Here is a 21634-nt window from a genome sequence, read left to right on the forward strand (position 1 = left end):
TCAACCTCGACAGTCTGATGTTGTGGTGGGTTGGTGGTCTGGCGCCACTGCCACAGCAGAGAAGAGATAAAGGGCACTGGTAACTCCCCCGGTCTCTGAGGCCTTCCAGACTATGGGTCACTTAACCACTTGTCTAGCCAGAATGTCTTTGAGGCCCTTTGCAGAAAACCTCTGCAGACCATGGTGGCGGCGGCTACCAAAGGGATGGGGGGTTGCTGCTGGGAGCTGCCAGCCGCCTCCTCCTCCTCCTCCTCCTCCTCCTCCTCCTCCTCCTCCTCCTCCTCCTCCTCCTCTAGGGGAAGCCCAGACCAGGCTGCTGGGTCCTATCTTTGGAAGCCAAACAGGAGGAGCTGGCCCCAGAGGATCTCTCACCATTCTGGTTCACTCCCGTTGGACCGATCCATTGGCGCTGCTTCTTTTGACGGACTGAACAACAGAGAGAAAAAGAGGGGTTAGGGACTGGGAGCTGAGGACCACCGGGGCCAGGTTGGGCCCAGGAGGCCCAACTGCTGCTTCTGGTCTTGCTATGGGATTCTTCTTGCACCTGTCTGTTACACAGAAGAGGGGGATCATTGTGATCATGTCTTGTTCTCTGGTTGGATTTGGAGTCAGAGGGCCTGGGTTCAAATGTTGCCCCTGACTTGGGCAAGTCAGTTCCCTGGCTTCATGTGAAAAATGAGGTCTCCTCCCCTCTGACTTAGATCCTAGGCTCCCACTGCTCAGCAGCATCTCTGGGGTCATCAGTGGGGGGACCCCTCCCTGTATCCTAGGAATCTCCTGGTATGTGCTAGTTCCTCTTCAGCAGGCGATGCCAGATCCACACATGGGCCCACCAATTGTGGTGTCCTGGGTGACTGGCAGGAGGCATCGTGCTGGGAGCCCCTAAAGGGGCAGCCCAGTGCTGAAGCTAAAGAAATACTGATCAGCTAACTGACCCCCCCCCCCCAGGCCAGTTCTACTAAGTTCTGGAAGCTGAACCTACAGCAGAGGAGGCTTTCACAGACTATCCGCACTGCCCAGGGATGCAGGAAGCTATCCCATCATCTAATCCAGAAGGGACCTGCTGGGAGGCACCTTAGGGACCCTTTAGTCCCATCCATTCCAGACAGATGAGAAAAGGGAAAGCCTTACCCAAGATCTCTGTCTCTGTCCCACTATCTCTGTCTTGTTTCTCTGTCTCTCTCCCTGTTTCCAACTCAGTCTCCATCTCTCTGTCTGAGCTTCAATCTGTCTCTCGTCTCCCCACCCATCCCTTTCTCTCTCTGTCTCTGTATGTCTCTGTCTCTCTGTCACACACACACACACACACACACACACACACACACAAAACTTGTTAGCAACTGGAGCCCTGAACAAAGAGGGAAAGAAAAACAGATGGAGAAGAAGCAATAAAAGGGCCATTGTTGGCGATGGGCAGCAGAAGGAAGCTGTGTGGGATTGGAAATCCACTCCTTACATTTCTTCTCGAGTTTTTTGTATGCCACAGGCCCACAAGTCACCAGGAGGAGCGCCACGAGGATGAGGGTCAGGATGATGCTCATCACTGTCCCTGCCCCAGGTCCGGCTGCATTTAGGTCTTGGCCTGAGAAAAGATAATGCTGTTAGAGTTGAATCTTGATCTTCTCCCAATGAGGGCAGGACAAATGGGTCTTTGGCCCAGGGAATGGAAATTAGAAGACATCCCGCATTTGAACTCCTTCAGTAGACAACCACAACTGAGTTTAGGACTCGTCATGAGTAATTTGTTCAAACAGGAAGCTACCAGATCAAGATGTTTCCTCTTCTTTGAAAGTGGAGCCTCATGTCTCCGTGCAGCTCCCTCTTCTAGGGGAGCTGTCTTAGCAGTAGTCCCTGTCCATATGGGCTGGCATCTGGGGGAGAGTGGGGGATGTCTCTCCCACTATGGAATGGTGTCCTGGGATCTCCTCATCTTTCACCCCTACTATTTGTCCCAGGAGAAATTTATCCCATTTAGCTTGGGTGCCAGCTTATAAGTCTCTCTGCTCCTGAGACATTAAGACCACATGTCCTCAAATCCAGTGACTTCTCATTCCCTCTGGTTGGGGGGGGGGCGCTCCTGGGGTTTCTGACACCTATAATTCACACATGTAAAGAAAAGAGTATCTTGTGTCTACCAACTCAATACAAATGAGCAATTTTTTATTATGCTCGAGGTGAACATTTGTCATCTGTTGCTTGTTTGATTTTCCATATATCTGTTCCCCATTTTATGATGTAGGTTTGAGCTCTTTGCCTATCAGTTATCTCCATGATTAAAGAGTGATTGCTGTGGTTGTGTTTATGTAACCCCTGAGTAAGTCTCAGCTGGTTAATAGCAAAATAGTTTCCTGCATTTTGTAGTGATGCTGAATGGAATTTCCCCTCCTACATTCATCCTAGTTTTGCTTTTTTATTAAAATAAAGCCAAGTTCGTGACTTCAGTAGATTTATCATTTCCTTTTACCACTTTACTCAAGGCATCCTTTCAATTGGTTGGCTCTCCATTAGTGAAGAGAGTAAAATGACATCACTATCATTTCAGTTAATTTTTTATTGCATCTCTGGGGTTCTCAAGCATTGTCACATCTGCAAATAGAAACTTCATTCTCTTCTTTGCCTAGAGTTGTTCCCCGAATTCTTTTTTGTTTTATTGATGCAGGGTTTTTTAGGTTTTTGCAAGGCAAATGGGGTTAAGTGGCTTTCCCAAGACCACACAGCTAGGTCATTATTAAGTGTCTGAGATCAGATTTGAACTCAGGTCCTCCTGACTCCAGGGCTGGTGCCCTATCCACAGCACTACCTAGCCGCCCCAGCAAACATTTCTAATTCCATATCAAATAATAGTGTAGACCACTTGGTTTACCCCTGATTTTATTGGAAAAGCTTCTAATGTTTGCTCATTACAAAAAATACTGCCTCTCATTTTTAAGTATTTTTGATACCAATAAGGAAAGATTCTTTTATTCTTGTCCTTTTCGTATTGTTGATAGTGGGGTTTTTTTGGGGGGGAGGGTTGAAGTATAAATGGCTACTGTATTTTGTTGAAAGCTTTTCCTGGTTCTTTTTTTTTTAATTTTTATTTAACACAATAGGGTTAAGTGATTTGCCCAAGGTCACACAGCTAGGTAATTATTAAGTTTCTGAGGTCGAATTTGAACTCAGGTCCTCCTGTCTCTGGGCCCACTGCAGCACCTAGCTGCCCTGATTCTTTTGATATAATCATGTAATTTTTTTTTCATTTTTGAGATTTATCTTCCTATCTATCAAATTCTTATCTATTATGTCTTCATGGATTCTCACTGCTTTGAGCTTCTATACCATCTGCCCTTAAGATACCAATCCGTATGCCTTTGAGAACGATTGTTTATTTATTTTTTGTCTATGTCCCCAGAGCCTCACACATAGGAGTCACTTAATCCATGTTGACTTCCTTGTTGGCCACTCAGTTCCCCTCTCTAGAAAAGCTCCCCCCTCCCCTTTCCCCAAGAGAAAAACCAGAGAGGTTCAACCAGAGGGGAATACTTGGTTTCCCAACTTACACTCAATCATTATGCCATTGCAGAGAGGGTCTCCGGGAGTGAATGTGTAGCAATGGGAAAGGTTTACTTGATTACAGTGGAGCATGCTGGATCTGCCAGAGGTTGCTTTTTGAGACACCTCCTCCTTGGAGATCAGGTTCCCACAATGCTGCTCATAGCACACCTGTTCCCAGTTCTTCTTTGTTCCACACAAGCCTTTCCACTGGTTCTCAAAGTAAACCTCCACGATACCCCTGCAGGGACTGTTTCCATCCTTCAGTCTGCTTTTCACCTTTGGCTGGAAATCTGAAATGAGGAGGGTGGGAGAGGAGAGAAAGTGAAGGAAGAATCTTGACCAGGAGGAGTCTGGAGCCCCAGTCCTGGGTCATCCAGGCCTCCCCCCACCCTGCCCTCTCCCAATGGTGGGGTCTAGCTGTCTGCTTGGCTTCCTTGCAGGTCTACAGCCTTCTACCTCAAGATCCAGTATCCCAGGATTTCTTCTCTCTCTCTCTCTCCCTCTCTCCCTCCTTCTCCCCCCAATATCTCTCCCCCCCTCTCTATATCTCCCCCTCCCTTTTTCTCTGTCTCTATGGTAGAGGTAATCAGGGTCAAGTGACTTGCTCAGGGTCACATAGCTAGTCAGTGTCTGAGACTGGATTTGAACTCAGATGTTCCTGACTCCAGGTGCCTCAGGGCTCCTTTTCAAATAGCACATCCACTTGTCAATCCTTCTCCATACTAGTAGCTTTTCTAGGCTATCTTCCACTCCTGCATCTCCACCAATAGGGCCAATGCAGTATGTGGGACTGAGGACATCCATTTACTACCTCTTTACTATCACCATCTTTCCTGACCTCAGTTTCCTTTCCTGCATCCATAGTCTACTTGTAATTCTGGTATATACTGTTATACAAACAGCTCATGCCTTATCTACCAAGATAAACTCTAGGGTTTTTTTTTGCAAGGCAAACAGGGTTAAGTGGCTTGCCCAAGGCCACACAGCTAGGTAATTATGAAGTGTCTGAGGTCGGATTTGAACTCAGGTATTCCTGACTCCAGAGCCGGTGCTCTATCCACTGCACCACCCCACTGCCCCCAAGATAAACTCTAAAGGGAACCTGATCTAGATATAAAGTCATGAAAACAAATTAGAGAAACATGGAAAAACTACCTCTCTGATCTATGGGGAAAAGAAAAGTTTAGGACCAAATAAGGATTAGAAGGGCATAGAAGATAAAATGGACGTCTGATTCCATAAAATTAAAAAGGTTTTGCATGAATAAATCTAATAGTAAAAGGGAAAACAATTAATTGGGGGGGAGATTTGAAGCAAATTTTTGTGATAATGGTATAATTTTCAAAATATTAAGGAACTGATATGAATTTATAAGAGAAACAGCTGTTTTCCAATTAATAAATGGATATGAACAGGCAATTCATATGAACAAAGAAGAAACCCAAGTTATTATAATTTTTTTGCAAGGCAATGGGGTTAAGTGACTTGCCCAAGGTCACACAGCTGGGTAATTATTAAGTGTCTGAGGTCGAATTTGAACTCAGGTCCTTCTGACTCCAGGGCAGATGTTCCATCCACTGTGCCACCTAGCTGCCCCATACCCAATTTATTCTATAGTCATATGAAAAAATTCTCCACTGCTAATTAGAGAAATACGAATTAAAGCAATTCTGTGATTCCAAATCATTTCCCTTTGAGGGATAAATATGACAAAAAATTGGATAATAAAAAATGATAGACTGTGGCAAAACAGACAGATTGATACATTATTGGTGGATCTATGAGTAGGTAAAACCATTATGGAAAACAATGTGAAATTGTATACAAAAAGTTAGTAAATAGTACAACCCTTTGATCCAGCTATACCTAAGAGATCAAAGAAAGAGAAAAAAGTCCTTTATGTGTGTATGGATTTATGTATGTAATGTATGGATTTGTGTGAGGGGGCTGTGCTAAGTCACTAGCCTCACTTAAATTCTGTCAGCTACTTAAATTGTAGTTGGTAAGGAAGCGCTATTGTTCTATAAGAAAAGAGAAAAATAGATGAGTTCAAAGAGACATGAAAAGACTTCTATGAACTGATACAGTCAAGTAAAGAGAACAGAAGAATAACTTATAACATCAATATCATAAAAATGATTTGGAGAACTTTTATAAATTTATGAATACTGAAATAGGCAGAGCCAGGAGAGAAAGCCTATATAATGACATTAACATTGTAAAGGCAAACAGCTTTGAAAACTGTGAGAATCCTGAACAATACATCCTAATTCCAGAGGAACAGTGGTAGAACATGCTACCATTACAGAGGTGAGGGATCTAGGGTAAGTGTGTATGTGTTGTATAGACATTTGTTTTTCTTGTCTATTTTTATGTTTAAAATTTGAATTCTTATTTTCAATTCTCTCTGTCCCCTCTATCTGTATCTTTATACCTCTATTCCTTCCCCTTACCTATGCCGAAGGCAAGAAATATGATATCATTAGATTATATGAATTGACTCTGCATATTTATTATCAGAAATTTACTTTTGTTCTTTTTTTTGGAGGGGAAATGGAGGATAGGAAAGAAAATGGATAAGTTCATTAAAAACAGCAAAATAGAAACAGGGTTCACTTTCAGCTCTCATATTAGTTTAACTTTGATATAAGAAACCTCTCAGGGAACGAGAAGAATCTATAAATGTTTATAATGTAAAAATAGAATACATCAATAAAGCGGAAAGTAGAAAACCAGAAGATGAGGGAACTGGATTCAATGACTTCTAAGGTTCCTGTGAGCTTAAGCATCAGATTCAAGTCTTGTCCCTGGACCTTCAGGGGCCTGATTGCCTGTCCTTCCTCATGCCCTTCCTCATGCCCATATAGTTGGGACTCAAGAAAGAGACCTTGATAACCCTGGGGGGTGTTCTCCCCAATCCCACATGGGCTCTGGCCAAACTTTCCTCCCTCCCACTCTTTACTGGCTGCCTGTTTAGCTTTTAACCCAATTCAGTCATTCCCCCACCTCGGAGTCTTTCCTGATCTTGAAGGATAGCATTGCACAATACCCTAATAATTCTCTATTTTGGTTTCTTAGTTCCTGCCTAGGCTATGAGCTCCTAGACTTCGTTTTGGACTGAGCTCTGCATACAGTAGATGCTTAATAATGATTGAATAAATGAAAGAACTGTAGAGTTGGAGGTCCTGGGAGACCATCCAAGACCATTCTTTTCATTGAAAAAGAAACCAACCTGGGGAAGACCCACTCACCTGAACAGACAATAGAAAGGGTTTGGTTTTGTCTACAGCTCTTCATTCTTGCAAAGTCTGAGCCATCCAAGGTCTTTTTGCTAGAATGCCGGACCTCCCAGAGGATGGGCAAGGGTTTGGGCCCCTGGGGACTTGTGGGATCTGTCTTCTCTTCTGGTGGCTGCAGAAGCTCAAGGAAGGAGCCACAGTTCAGCTTCTGGCAGATATGATTCCCTAGGTCTGTGGTCCAGGTGTTTTCATCATAACAGATGCTCCCCCCCAAACTTCCCTTGTAGAGCTCTACTACTCCTGCGCATCGAAGTCTCTCCTTCCCCTCCACCAACAGGAACCTCTCAGGGCCTGGGAAGAAACCAAAAATGGGGAAGGGGAAAGATGAAGAACCAGGGGAAGGGCAGGAATGACTTTTCTTAGGTTGAACTAGGATAGGGAGAATGCAGAGTCCATCTCCCAGATGGGGCCATCAAGTCTGGAAGAAGAAATTGAGTGTCAGGGTCCAGATTTGAATTCTTAAACATTGAAGAGAGACTTGAGCTATAGAACCTAATGATGAACTCTTGGACCCTCTGATCCCATTCTTCATGGATGACAAGCATTCTGTGTTGCCTGTTTATCTGTTCTTCCTCCCTCTCCCTCTGATGTCTGCTCTTGTCTGTCCCTCCCATTATTCTAAGGCACTTTATAACTGCCCCTAAAGGGGGGTCCCTAAAGGGAGATGTCCACTTTCTGAATGTCAGTGTGGAGCAAAGTAGCATTGGGAGAGGAAAGGGGGCCCATCCAGGTCAATGATCCTGGGAGCTGAAGTCACAGTGGGTGGAGCAACACTGACAATCTTTCAGTAGGCTAGAGCAACATAGCTTCTATTTGGCCAGAGGAAGCTACCAGATGGGAAACTGAGGTGAGATGACCACCCTCCTTCCCCCATAACACACTTTAGGCAGCATCCAGGGGCCTTTTCTTCCTTTTCCTTTTCCTTGGTAAGTGAATACAACTCTTCATTCTTGCCCCAGGCTGACAAATTCCCACTTATGGTTCTGTTGGGGTCTCATGTTGGGTCTCTAAAAAAGCAGAAGTTCAAAGGTCCCCAGAACTTGGCCCCTTTCTAGTAGTACCTCTATCAATCTCGAAGGATGACCAAAATAGGCCTCTCCCCCTTCTTGCTCACAACAAGAAAGGTGGAAGTGGGTGGTACCCAGGGTGGGTGGTACCCAGGATGGGTGAGTCATGGAACCTTAAGGGGAGAGACTTTAGTTGTTGTCTAGCCCGAGTTGCTCAGAACCTGAGGCTCAGAGAGGGTAAGGGATTTGTTAAAGGTTACAACCATCCGGTGGCAGAGATGGGACCCCTGCCTCATTCTGCCTGCCCTCCTAGCTGTCCATCAAAGGATACAAGCTCCCTCCTCCCCAGCCATTACAGAAGACCCCACCCCCCGCCACTTTCCAGTCAAAGGAGCTGTACATCCGTCCCCCACTGGACCTTGACAAGAGCTCTCTAATGATCCAGTTTTATGTATTCTATGAACATCCGAGGGTCTGAATCATCAGCTGAATTTAGAATTCCACCCCAGCCCTGCTGCCTCTCAAATTCAAGGCCCATGCTTTGAATGAGATACCAGTAAAGTCTCCTGGTATAGAAGAAGAGACGTTGCTGCCCCACACTGGGCCCTGAGCATCCTAGGAGAGGGCTACCCACTAGGGGTTCCTGGGTTGGGATTCTCAGCCTGCCCTGAGGACCTGGCTGAGACCTGAAGGGGATCTTACCTGTGAGCTCAGGGGTGGTCACGGTGGTCCTCTGGGTGGGCACAGGTGCTTTGGTAGTTGCTTCTGAAAAGAGAGGAAACCTCAGATGAGTAACCCGATGAAGTGAATCCTCAGCCCCTGGTTTGGTGGGAGACTCAGAGACAGCAGACAATGAGGGCCATGGAAACTGTCTGGGGACAAACAGGGCCAAGGAAGGACTGCCATACATGATTAGCTCACATGGACAGACCCCTGTAGATGCTCCTGGAAGGATGCTTCTCCCAGAGCCACTGGAACCAGATTTCAGCTGAGGAGGAGTGTAGCCAACCTCAAGAATCCTTCCCTGGCCCAAGCCCTGGAGGGCCGTAAGCAGGGAAGCAGAAGCTTCTGGCAGGTCCCTCTAGACTGGGATAACTTCTGGACAAACTCTGTAATTTTTTATATATTCCCCCTTTTCTTATACATCTCCCACCTCCAAGCCTTTGCACCCTTCCAAGTCTTAGAATCCCTCACAAGGGCCACATTCAACCTTCCGTGTTTCTTCCCCACCCCACCCTCCAAATGATCTTTATTGTTTTTATTCTGAATGTGCTTATGAATATGTGTAATCCTCACCCAAGAGAATACAAGCTCCATCGTGTCAAAGACGATTCAGTCTCTGTATCCCTAGTGCCTAGAAAAGTGTCTGCAAACAGTAGGCTCTTAATAAATGCTCCTTTGATTAGATAATTAATTAAATGTATCAATAATTTCAGAGGGAGATCCCTACAGAAAGAATTTAAGAAACTGGGTATGTTCAGGTGGAAGAAAAGAGATTTGGGGGTGGGTTGGAGTACCTTTCCAAGGATTGGACTAGCCAACTTAGGACAGGCTCGTTCCAGTGAGGAATATTTCAGGTTCCAAAAACTTAAGGCTTCCAGGGGTTGGGATCTAGGTTGCTGCCACTGCTAGCTTAAGTTCACACAATGTGTTAAGGTTATTATTTCATTTTATCTTAACAAAAACAATGGAAGTAGGCATGTGATTATTATCCCCATTTTATAGATGAGGAGAGTGAGACCAAACAGAGGTTGAGGGACTTGCCCAGGGTCAAGTGATTGAGGCAGGACTCAAACTCAGGTCTTTCTGACTATTAAGCCTGAAACTCTACTCACTGAGCTGCCTGTGGGTTGAAACAGGACTCCCAGAAATGACACGTGCATTTCTAACCTTCCCTCATGGCACCGCTAGGATGAGGGAGCGCTAGGATTCCTATCTACATTTTAAAGATGAGGAAACTGAAGTTCTGAGAGGTTGGTTGCCTTTCCCGAGGTCACTCGGTCAGCAAATGCCAGGAGTGGATAAGGGCTGAAAGAACTGGAGTTTGAAACCCATCTCGGACACTTATTAACTCTATGTTCTGTCACTTAATCCCTTTGAACCTTAGTCTCCTCATCTGTAAAATGGGGTTAACAAACTAACCCTCTCCCCTTGGATTGTTGCAAATGCCAACTGATGTACGTATATTTATATATTTATACTTTATAAATTGTGGCTCGTAGGTGCAGTGGATAGAACACTATGCCTGGAATTAAGAAGACTTGGATTCACATCTGAACTTAGATGCTTACTAGTTGTGTGACCCTGGTCAAGTCACTTCTTGCCTCAGTGTCCTGATGTGTAAAACGAGCTGGAGAAGGGAATGACAAAGCCCTCCAGTATCTCTGCCAAGAAAACCCCAAATGGGGTCATGAAGAGTCAAATATGACTGAAAATGACTGGACAAATTAGAAGGCAAAAATCAAGACTTGAGCCCAGGTCTTCCAAACTCACGCTGCTCCCTTGGATACAAACGTCCCAGGGTTCCTGTTGGAGGGCCAAGCAGAGGCTCAAGCTTGGGTTAGTTCTGGGGGGGATTCCTTTTGTCTCCCAGGTTAGATCAGGTGACTACTCCTCCATTTGGGAACGATGGTTCCCTTCCTAGGGGAAGGGCTTGGGAAACACAGGGCTGGTTCTCAGGGGCTCACCTTGGCAGACCACACGCAGCTCTACAGAGGAGACGTTTGTGTTCGTGTTGGAGATGAAAGAGCAGGACAACTCTTTGGCAGGTCCTGAGAGGTCAGAGCCAGGGCTGACCTTCTCAGACCTGAAGCCCAACTTGCTAGACAGCTCAATCAGAGACTGTCTATCTAGCTTCTCCAGGCAATAAGACTTCAAGGTATCGATCTCCAGATGTACCTGGCATGGGGCCTTGGAGCCAGTCATGTCCTTGGTAGTCCCTAGAGAGGTGCAGAAGAGGTTAGAAGGTCAGGTTGGAGAGTGGCTGGGCACTGTCCATCCCCATGTTGCTAGTTCTGACTCCTGAAGATGAGAGGGTTACCATCGAGGCCCTAAATGGTCCCTTCCTCCCCTAAATCTGTGCTTTATAGGGACTTGAACTGACTGCTTCCATTTTCTGGGCCTCAGGTCCCTTCTTAAGACATTTTAAGCAGACAAATATATCTTCTTAGAACAGGTGAAGAGCACCTTAAGGTGGGAAGGACAGATGCCCACCCTACCAATGAAGAAACCTGGGAGGTCCAATCTCACCCAGCTGGGAAATGCCAGAGCCGGGGCTTTCCACCAGGAAGGACCATCATGGGATTTTAGAGATGAAGATCTCATTTTACAGGTGGGAAAACTGAGGCCCAGAGAGGGGCAGACCTACCGTTAGAGGACCAGGGGGTTTCCAATGTTGAAAGAATTCCCCAGGTAGTGGGATCTTATTGGTGTAATTGTGAGACTTCTGTATCATAAATACTTAGGTCTTTGGGGCATGTATTTGTAGATAGTGTATATTGTGTCTGAACACATGTGCGTGTGTATGTGTATATGTATGGTGTGTGTTTGTGTGTGTGTGCGTGTGTGCGTGCGTGTGTGTGTGTGTGTGTGTGTGTGTGAGATCTGGATATCTCAGGGGTCTGGGTGTGGACGAGTGGGTGACAGCGTCCAGTTTCTAAATAGTGGGTGACTGGGTCTCTCTCAGACCACTTCCAACTTTCCATTTGAGTCTGTCATTTTCTAGGACACCAGCCCCCCACGACTTACCTGGGGTTTTCTGCAATGATCTTCCATGGCAAGGCGAGACTGCAGAGAAGAGACAGGAGTTGGGGAGAGTGAGGAAAGAGGCAGAAGCAGCTTAGTGAAATACCAGGCACCAAAAATCCAAGCCAACCACAGACCCTTCCCAAACATTTTCTGATACTCTGATACTAGGTTGCTTTAGGAAGGTGGCAGTTCCCTGTCATTGTGGGTAATATTGAGAGAGAATCATCCGATCCAGACTCCTCACTTTACAGAGGGAGAAACTGAGGTTCAGCGGGGGATGGACTTTTATAGTGCAAGAGAGTCTGGGATTCTGTGACAAGGACCCCAGGTGAGGCACTTATGGGTAGAAGGTTAGCCCCTCAAGGGTAGAGATGGCTCCATTTTTGTCTTTGTTCTTCTAGTACCTGGAATAGTAGCCCTTTATCTATGAGAGCCCAACTCTAGAGCTGAGAGAGACTCTAATGCCATTCCCTCATTTGACAGACAGGGGAAACTGAGGCCAAAGACTTGTCCAAAGTCATGGGCTAGTGAGCCTGGGCCACTCCCAGTGCCAGGCACCCTATACTCCTAGGGGCTTCTTCCTCTGAACATTCCCTTGAGGCAAATCCTGGGCATCTCTTGTCTTCCAATCTTGCTGTATTCCAGAACCTTCAAGGTGAGAGCAGTAACCTGGCCATAAGAGGTGGGGGATGCTCATTTTGATGACAGAGATTGAGAGAGAGAGAAGAGAGGAGAGCGGGGTGGGGGGGAGAGAAACAGAGACAGAAAATTTGGAGGCCCTGGCTTGCTGCCCTCAGACATTTGAAATTCTGCTGTTAGAGATTGATTTTGGGGGGAATTCATTTCTTTCTCCTTCTGGCAGCTGACCCCTTAGCGCTAGGGGTTAGTGGGCACACCAGATCGCTGTCTGGACTGAAAGCTACCACCCAGATGACCTCATGGTACAAGTGGACAGAGCATTGGCTCTTGAATCAGAGGACCTGGGTTTCAATGCCCTCCCCTGACAGGGCCTTCATGACCTTGAACAAGCCACTTGACTTCCCATTCTAGATTATTGCCTCCTGCCCCCCTCCACCCCTCTCACGCCCCATGCTCCCTTTCTCTCCTGACTCACCCCATCCATAATAACTTTGAAAACTCTGTGTTAGCTCAGCTCATAAAATCTTTTCTGATCTGTCCCCTCTCCCCTCAGGTACTCATGTTTTCTTCCCTCCCAATTACCTGTGGCCTCAGTTTCCTCATCTGTAAAATGAGGGTGCTGACCAGATGACTTCTGACATCTATTTTCCTTCTGGACCTCCACTACCTTTCCTCCTGCTTGGCTGGACCATAGAAACCTGGACTCCTGAACTGCCCACACTGGAAGCATCCTCTGGCCTTCTGGATCCCTCCTCCAATCGACTGGTTCCTACAGAACCTCCACTTTGAGAAGGATGCTGTGGCCAACCATATCTCCATTTCTCTCCAGGCTATACCCCTGACTCTCCCAGACTCTTTCTTCCATGCCCCAAGCCCCTCCCCCCTTGAAGGCTCCCTTCATCCCTTTAGTCCACCCACCCACTTTTCTGATGACTTTGCTGTGTCCTCCCTATTGGAACATAAGCCCCTTGAGGGCAGAGACAAGAAGAAAGTTCTTATACTTTTACTCCTAGTGTTTAATAGATGCTTTTTCATTTGATTTGACTTTTGACCTTGCTGGACCCACCCACCCAGGGGTGATCTCCCTCTACTTCTTATAATCTGTGTGACCTTGGAAAAGTCATTTCTTTGAGTTCCAGTATTCTCCTCTGTAGAATGGAGGTAACATGATTACAAGAGCCTCAGATATCTCCCATTCAAACTCTTCCTTTTCTTGTGAACTAACCAAAACCCAGAATCAGAAAGTGACTATGGGATTAATCCATCAACCAGCTAGTATTTATTGATTGCCTACTGTATGCTCAGTACAGATCTTTGTGTCCCTGAGAATACAAAGACAAATTGAAAGGGACTAGAGAGATCATTTCTTCTAATTTCCTCATTATGCTTATGGATAAACCAAGTCCAGAAAGGTTGACTTGCCCAAGGTCACACAGAGTCAGGAATTGAACCCACATCTTCTAGACTCAAATACAATACTCTCTCCCTCATAGTCTACTTTTTAGATTCTCAGAACTAGAAGGAATCTCAGCCTCCACAAGAACCAACGTGTCCCTTTGTTCTGATGACATCCCTGACCAGAGGCTATCTGGCTTCTGCTTGAAGACCTTTGATGATGGGAGCTCACTACCTCCCAAAGGAACAGGGGTTTACCTTCCAGGGATATTACCATAATGCCCCACCCAGAATAGACACTTGATCAATATTGTGAGAAAAGTTTTTGTAAAATTCAAAGTTGGAGAAATCAGAGCTAAACCTCCCCAACTGGATGGTCTCAGGTCGGTCATTTCTTCTATTCAGGACTCAGTTTCATCTATAAAATAATGGGGTGGGACTAGGTGAATTCTGACATCCTGACCATCTCAAAATCCAACGTAAATCCAATGTCCTGTGACCTGATAGGCAGCTCTGGGGGTGGCCTCTGCACAAAACTAGGGAGAAGAAGTTGTCTCGCCAAGTCAGGATAAACCTGACCAGACAATGAGAAGTCTAACCCTGTCCAACCCTGGCTCCTGACTGAGACTGGCGGTGACATCTAACCCCAGGTCCCCTTTAAAGAACTCTAGGCTGATCAGAAGGAAAGAAAATTGGGGCAGGGGGAATTATTTAGACATTTTGTTAAATTTATAAGAACATGAATCATTCTCCAATCAATAAATGGTCTCCGGATATGAATAGACAGTTTTTGGATGAAGAAATCAGTTATTTATAGTCATATGAAAAATGTTCCAAATCATTATTGATTAGAGAAATGCAAATTAACACAATCTTGAAGTATTATCTCACACCTATCAGATTGACTAATATGATAGAAGGGGGGAAATGACAAATGTTCGAGAGGATGTGGAAAAATTGAGACACTAAGATTCTGCTAGTGGAACTGTGAACTAATCCAATAATTTTGGAGAACAATCTGGAATTATGCTTAAAGACTTATTAAAAAACTCTTTGACCCAGAAATATCACCATTAGGTCTATTTCCCAAGGTGAGGAGGGAAAAAAATGGTTTAAAAAAACCCAATATAGTCTACACTATTTATAGCATCTTTCTTTGGAGTGGCAAAGAATTGGGGAAGGAGGGGTCCATCCATTGGGGAATGATTGGACAAGTGTGATTGTGAGGGGAATACTACTGTGTGTAAGAAAGGATGAGCTGGTTGGCTTCTGAAAAACATGAAAAGATTTGGATGAAACAATGAAAAGTGAAGTAAACGGATCTAAGAAAACATATACAGTAGCAACAATTGTTTGAAGAATAACTCTGAATGATCACGTTATTCTGAGTATTGTAAATATTCAAATCAAGTACAAAGAACCAATGAAGAGGGGCAGCTGGGTGGTGCAGTGGATAGAGTGGCCCTAGAGTCAGGAGTACCTGAGTTCAGATTTGACCTCAGACACTTAATTTCCTCGCTGTGTGGCCTTGGGCAAGCCACTTAACCCCATTGCTTTGCAACCTTCCCCCCAAAAAAAACCAATGAAGAGAAAGAACTGATTTTAAATACATAATAGATGATAGATAGATATACATTTGTGTGTACACACATATCTGTGTATGAAATGGTGGTATTCTCTAGTGTGGGGTAGGGAGGGATAGAGAGAGTTTGAAATAAAAAAAAATTAATTTAATTTAAAAATAAATCTCTGTGGTGGCAAAGAACTGGGGATGGAGGAGATGTCCATCCGTTAGAGAATGACTGAACAAGTGTGAGAGATGATTGTGAGGGTAATACTATTTTCAGGGCCCAAGAGGCAAGTCCCATCCTTCTCTAATTCTTAGGCAAAGGCTAAAGGATGAGCATCAAAGAGAAAGCTTGGGCTCCCTCCCAAGTCATTAGATTTAAAACTAGAAGCTCTTGAGAGTTGATTATTAAATTTTCAGTAACATTTATAAGAACTACAAATCAGGATTTTTTTTTAGGTTTTTGCTGGGCAAACAGGGTTAAGTGGCTTGCCCAAGGCCACATGGCTAGGTAATTATTAAGTGTCTGAGACCGGATTTGAACCCAGCTACTCCTGACTCCAAGGCCTGTGCTTTATCCACTACACCACCTAGCCGCCCCTACAAATTAGGATTTAATCTATTGTTTTATTCCTTATCTGGATTTAAGAAAATGCTGAAGAAAATTTTAATAATGCCCATTAAACTTGAGTATGTTATGGGAATATTTGGGGGGAGGGAGCCAGTTGTTAAACATTTCTCAGCACACCCCTGGCTGTAAAAGACATGAGAAGTCCTCATTTGCTAGTTGGAGAGTGAGTCTGAAGCCCAAAGATGGGAAGGACTTCGTCCAGGGTCACACCGCTTCTAAGGAGTGGAGGAGGTAGAATTCAAACCCAGGGTCTCTGGCTGAACTTCCAATACTCCAACAATACACCAGCCCTATCTTTCCAGCCTGCAGCCCACCCGCCTCTGCCAGGACCACTCTGTGCTGCTAACCTCTTGACATCTTAGATAGGGCCCCTCAGGGCCTCATAGCTCGGACCATCGGAACCTGGTGCTCTACGGCAAGAACAATCACACACAAGATAACCTGAAGGGCTCCCTGCACCCCAACTACTAGCTGTGTGACCTTGGATAAATCACTGCCCCATCTGGCCTACAGTTCATCAGAAATAAAAGGAGTGTAAGAGGAGGGGCTTGTCCTCCATTCTCTCCCCGCTGATCTACCATCCTTCTCCACTGCATGTAGCCCTCCCCCCGATAGACCCAGAGTCATAGGATATGAGACCTGACCCACAAGGATGCTAGCAACGAAGGACTAACAAGGAATGAGCTTTCATTAAGACAGCCCGTGCATAATCTTATAATCTCATTAAAGCCTTCTACAACCAGTGGCACCGTGAGTGGGTCACAGCGATGGACAGTCAGTAAGACCTGAGTTTATATTCAGCCTCAGATACCCATTAGCTACATGATCCTGGGCAAGTCACTCAGCCTCAGTTTCCTCATCTGTAAGATAATATATTCAAAGTGCCTCTCAGGGTTGTTGTGAGGATCCATGGAGACAATAATGATAAACGGACCATACCTGGTTCCTGGGAAGGGCTATGTTACAAATATTATCCAGCGTTAGCATCATTTTTGTTAATCTCTCCCCCTTCCCTCATTTCATGGTCCAAGCCAGTCTGGTCTTCCTGCTGCTCCTCACAAGCAGTAGTCTGCCTCTCTCTCTCTCTCTCTCTCTCTCTCTCTCTCTCTCTCTCTCTCTCTCTCTCTCTCTCTGATACAGTCCATCTCCCCTCCCTCCTCTGGGCCTCTGTCCAGGCTGCCCACCACAGCAGGGCAGGAATGGTCCCCCTCACCTCTGCTTCCTAATAAGCACAGACTCAACCCTTTAGGGAAGTGCACACATCATCATGTGTGCATGCGTTCACATGTATGTGTTCACATCTAGAAAGACTCAGACATATATAAAAATACATGCACATACATTCACCTACACACAATGTACATATTGCATGTATGTGTGTGTGCATATTACACATGCACACGTGTGTATGATGATGATGATGATGATGTTTGTCCTTTGTTTTCAAAGAAGACCACAATATCAGGAAGATGATGATGAGCATATGGATTGGATTGGAGTGAGAGGTTGCTGTGCTAAGTCCCCAGCCTCACTTTCTCCTCCAGAACCAGCTGGGTCTAGTGATCAGATATGAATCAAGATGACAGGAGACAGTCCTGGATACAAGGCAGTCAGGGTGAAGTGACTTGCCCAAGGTCACACAATTAGTGGCAAGCGTCTGAGGTAGGATTCGAACTCCTGAGCTCCTAACTCCAAGGTCGGTGCTCTATCCACTGCACCACCTTAGCTACCCTCTGTGTATATACACACACAAATATAAACACACATACATAAATATATGTACATTTATGTAGTATATTAATGTTTTATATAGACAAGTTTATATATAAATAAATGCTTCTAAGAAAAATTCATATATAAATCCAAATATTTCTCTACATAAATATATATATTTTTAAATGCACATCCAGGTTACTAGATAGAAATGCATATATTCCTATCTAAATGCATATATTCCATATCTAAATGCATATATATTCCTACCTATATTTCTCTATATAAATTCACATGTATGTTTCGATGCAAATACATAGATTTCAACATATATAAATATATAAAATATATAATATATAATAAAAATATAAAAATATATAAAATATATAAATATATAAAATTCACATGTGTGTGTTTATAAATACCCATGTTTCTCTCTACAAAGCCTGAATTCATGTGTTCCTATGTATAGGAATACATGTTTCTACATAAACACATTTCAATGTATAAGCATAAATGCATTTCTCTCTATAAACACATATATATGCATTCCTATAGAAATGCCAAGATGTTTCTGTATTAAAATATATGGATATTTCTCTCTATAAATTCACAGGAGCTCCTCTATAAGAATGTGCACACATACATAGACATCTACCTTCTTTAAATATGATCAGAGGGATGAGCAATTTATCTGTGATGATCCAGCTGGTAGTTATTGGAGGTCCAGATTCTCACCCAGACCTTAAGCTTTCCCATGCCACCAGGAACCCTTGAAAGCAGGGATTGACTGCCACCATGCCTGGCCCTTAATCAGTGTTTGCTGATGGACCGCCATCTCATTGGAGAGCTAACAGGAGCCGCTCCTCCGAGGCCGCATCGGGCCTTTGGGAGGTGATCTCTCAGCTTCTCAAAGGTTCTGTCAAAGGAGCACAAGAACCACCGAGTCCTCTTACACTGGAGAGACCCTGGTCAAGTCAACAAACATTGATTAAGCCCTGACTGGGTACCAAGCCCCAAGGAGACAAAGGAAGGCAAAAGTATTGGGTGTCCCTAGTCATTGGGTCATTGGATCCCCCTCTTCAACAGTGTTCTCTGCCTTCTCAACTTCTCATCAGTCTGTCAAGAGTGGGTTACTTGGATGGTCTAATCCAAATCAGTGAGTATTTATGAAGTGCTTACTACCTATTATACACTGGGGAGGCATAGGGAGAAGACAGATCTGGTCTCTGTCCTTCAGGGTTTCCCTGAAGGGGTTCTCAGCCTTTTCTGGGCCTAAAAAATGTTTGTTGACACATTCATAATGGAAGAGAATGCTAAATTTCATTTAGAGGTAGATGAAAATGGAATAAAGAAAATAAAGGATGTCATTTTCTTTCCACATGAATTCCCCCCAAATGTATCTATGGTCCCTTGGGAGTCTGGAGGCCTCCAGTGAAGAAGTCTCACCCTGGTGATGAGGCCCTTGAAGGCAGAGTCCTGTCTTTGTAGCCCCAGGCCTGGCTCTGAAATCATCTTAGGAGCTGGAGGGTCTGGAGTCAGGGAGATTTGAGTTCAAATCTCTACTCTGCAACCCTAGTCCCTTAGTGGATAGTAATCAGACCTACTTGCCAGTGTTGCTGTGAGGAAGATTTAGAAAGCCTCTTGCTAACTTTATGGACCATATAAACTCTCGTTGAAGACAGAAGAGCTAAGAGGAGAGAGGCCCAAACTCAAGAAGACCATCTGCGCAGCCCATCGCTCCCCTGCTCAAGAAGCCACCGTGGCTCACACTGACTCCCAGGCTCACACACAAAGTCCTGTCTTGGGGGTCTAAGCTCTCCTGGCTCCTTCCTCATGACCAGACTCTTTACATGTGCAGTCCAGCCAGACTGGCCTTCCTTCCATGTCCCATGCCTGCCGTCCCTCTCCTGTCTGTCTTCTCACCAGCTGCTCCACAGAAGAGGAGACTTGTCGGGGTCCTCGGCAGCCCTTTAATCCACACTTGGTCAGCCTCCCTACTCACCCGGCCTCAGGCGCTTCTCCAAGATTCAACTCCCTGCCACATTCTACATGAAGCCTTTTATGATTTCCTTAGGTGCTGGTGCCTCCTCCTCCTCACAAATTGCCTTTTCATCTACTTATATGGTAGGCAGCTTGGTGACAGAGTAAAGCTCTGGCCTTGGAATCAGGAGGACCTGAGTTCAAATCAGACACTTACTAGCTATGTGACCCTGGGCAAGTCACTTTGCCCTATTGGCCTCAGTTTCCTCATCAGTAAAATGAGTTGGAGAAGGAAACAGCAACCCTTTCCAGTAAAACACCACAGTGCCCTGGAAAGACTTCATCCCAAAGGCCATCTCCCATGGTATCCAAACCACCACTACCAAAAGTCCTGTTTCCTAGTAGTCCAGGCCATGGAGTGGAGAAGATTGTGGAAGAGGCAGGGCAGTGAGAAGGATGCTTGTGCCCAACATTCCCCTCACTATAATCAATATAATGTATATGTCATGCCAATATCATCTGATATCAGGTCTTCAAGGATTTCATAGAACAGCCATCGATCAATCTTTGACCAAAAAATTCCAAGCGGGGGTCACAAAGAATCAGACAAAACAACAACAAATCTTATGTGTCACTTATATGTTGTTTGCCCCAATGGAATGTAAACTCCTTGAGGGCAGGGCCTGTTTCATTTCTATCTTGGTATCAGTCACATAACTGGCAATTAACGCTTGTGAATTGAAGATCAATGGTTAGTAAAAGGATTGTAATCTGTATCAGTGAATGAACTCAAGCATCCTAGGAGATGGATTCCCACAGCCACACACACACTTCATGTCAAATTTATATAACCTCCTTACAACATCACAATATCTTCTTTTACAGAGATGGAGATTGGGATGATTCTCCCCATTTTCTAGGTACAAAAAGCAAGGCCCACTGAGGCCAAGTCAAGCGTCTACGGTCATGCTATAGGTCAGTGGTAGACCTGGGATGCTGAGCCAGGTCTTCTAACCTCGTCTCTGGGGCTCCCCTCTTTGCTCATGTCCCTCCCATAAATTGATCTTCAAAGGGCAGATTCTCTGGGCCCATAAATGAGTAAAGGCCGTGGCAACTTCCCATTGGTTCAATTGAGCATTCAAATAGTGTGTGTTCTGCAGCTGGGAACCCTCCCCTCCCCTGACCGTGGTTCCATCTCAAACACACGGCCACCGCCCTTTACCAGCTGGCAAGAGCGGTTTCATTCTCCCTGTCATTGCCAGATCAGAGTTCAAATCCTAGCAGAAACATATTGTTAACAATGATTTATGTACAAGAAATAATATATAAGATGTCATCCAAGACCTACTCCTTTCCCTCCACATCAGTTCATACAAGTCTTCCCAGACTTCTCTGAAACTTTCCTTTTCATCATCCCTTATATTAACATTCCATCACAACCAGGTACCATAATTTGTTCAGCCTTCTGGCTCGACTATGCATATTTGTTACAAGGGTTATACTTTCTTTTTTTCTTTCTCGAAGTCAGAAGAGGGGAAGTGGGATGATGAAGAAATAAACATTTGCTAATTGAAAAAATAATAATATTTAATTATTAAATTACCCAGAAAATGTGATCAGAAAATGTGTGGCAAGAGGGAAGAGTAATACTGATCCCAGCACTGGAAATACTGATCCCAGGTGAATCACCTTTCCCTCTCTCTAGGCCACATTTTCATCTGCAAAATGAAAGATTTAGATTGGATGACTTCCAAGGTTTCCTTCTGCCTCTAAATCGATGAATCCATGAACCAGACAAGTGGACAGGGAGATGTGGGGGGACTGAGGCAAAGCAGAATTTTTCATCTCATGGATCTCTTATTGAATAAGAGAGGCAGGTCTCTTAAGGTTTGGTAACATCAGACTGGGGAGGTAAGACTCCCTGCCAAGGGACACCCCTACCTCTTTACCTCGGGCACCTCATTCATAAAATGGAGAGAATAATTATGTCACAGAAACTCAACATAATTGGTAAAAATCTTTGAGACTACCTAAAAATGAAAAGATAACAGAACTCAAATGAATGTTGCCATACCCAATCTTGACTCTGAGGGACTGATGAAGCTGATGGAGGTGGTGG

At 44.8% G+C, this 21634-nt stretch overlaps 1 protein-coding gene across 1 annotated transcript in view; it reads right to left on the bottom strand.

The window, feature by feature from the left end:
* The window catches only part of CD5 (CD5 molecule), a 37019-nt gene that overhangs the window by 10990 nt on the left and 4395 nt on the right, over positions 1 to 21634 (bottom strand). The window contains exons 2-8 of the mRNA XM_074231360.1: positions 11588 to 11626; positions 10528 to 10779; positions 8543 to 8605; positions 6786 to 7124; positions 3540 to 3824; positions 1457 to 1582; positions 373 to 426 (exon numbers count right to left, since the gene is read on the bottom strand). Coding sequence (XP_074087461.1) covers positions 373 to 426; positions 1457 to 1582; positions 3540 to 3824; positions 6786 to 7124; positions 8543 to 8605; positions 10528 to 10779; positions 11588 to 11626 — 1158 coding nt within the window. The remainder of the gene's footprint in view (positions 1 to 372; positions 427 to 1456; positions 1583 to 3539; positions 3825 to 6785; positions 7125 to 8542; positions 8606 to 10527; positions 10780 to 11587; positions 11627 to 21634) is intronic.

This window comes from Macrotis lagotis, chromosome 3 (assembly GCF_037893015.1).
Source record: "Macrotis lagotis isolate mMagLag1 chromosome 3, bilby.v1.9.chrom.fasta, whole genome shotgun sequence".
Taxonomy (NCBI): Eukaryota; Metazoa; Chordata; class Mammalia; order Peramelemorphia; family Peramelidae; genus Macrotis; species Macrotis lagotis.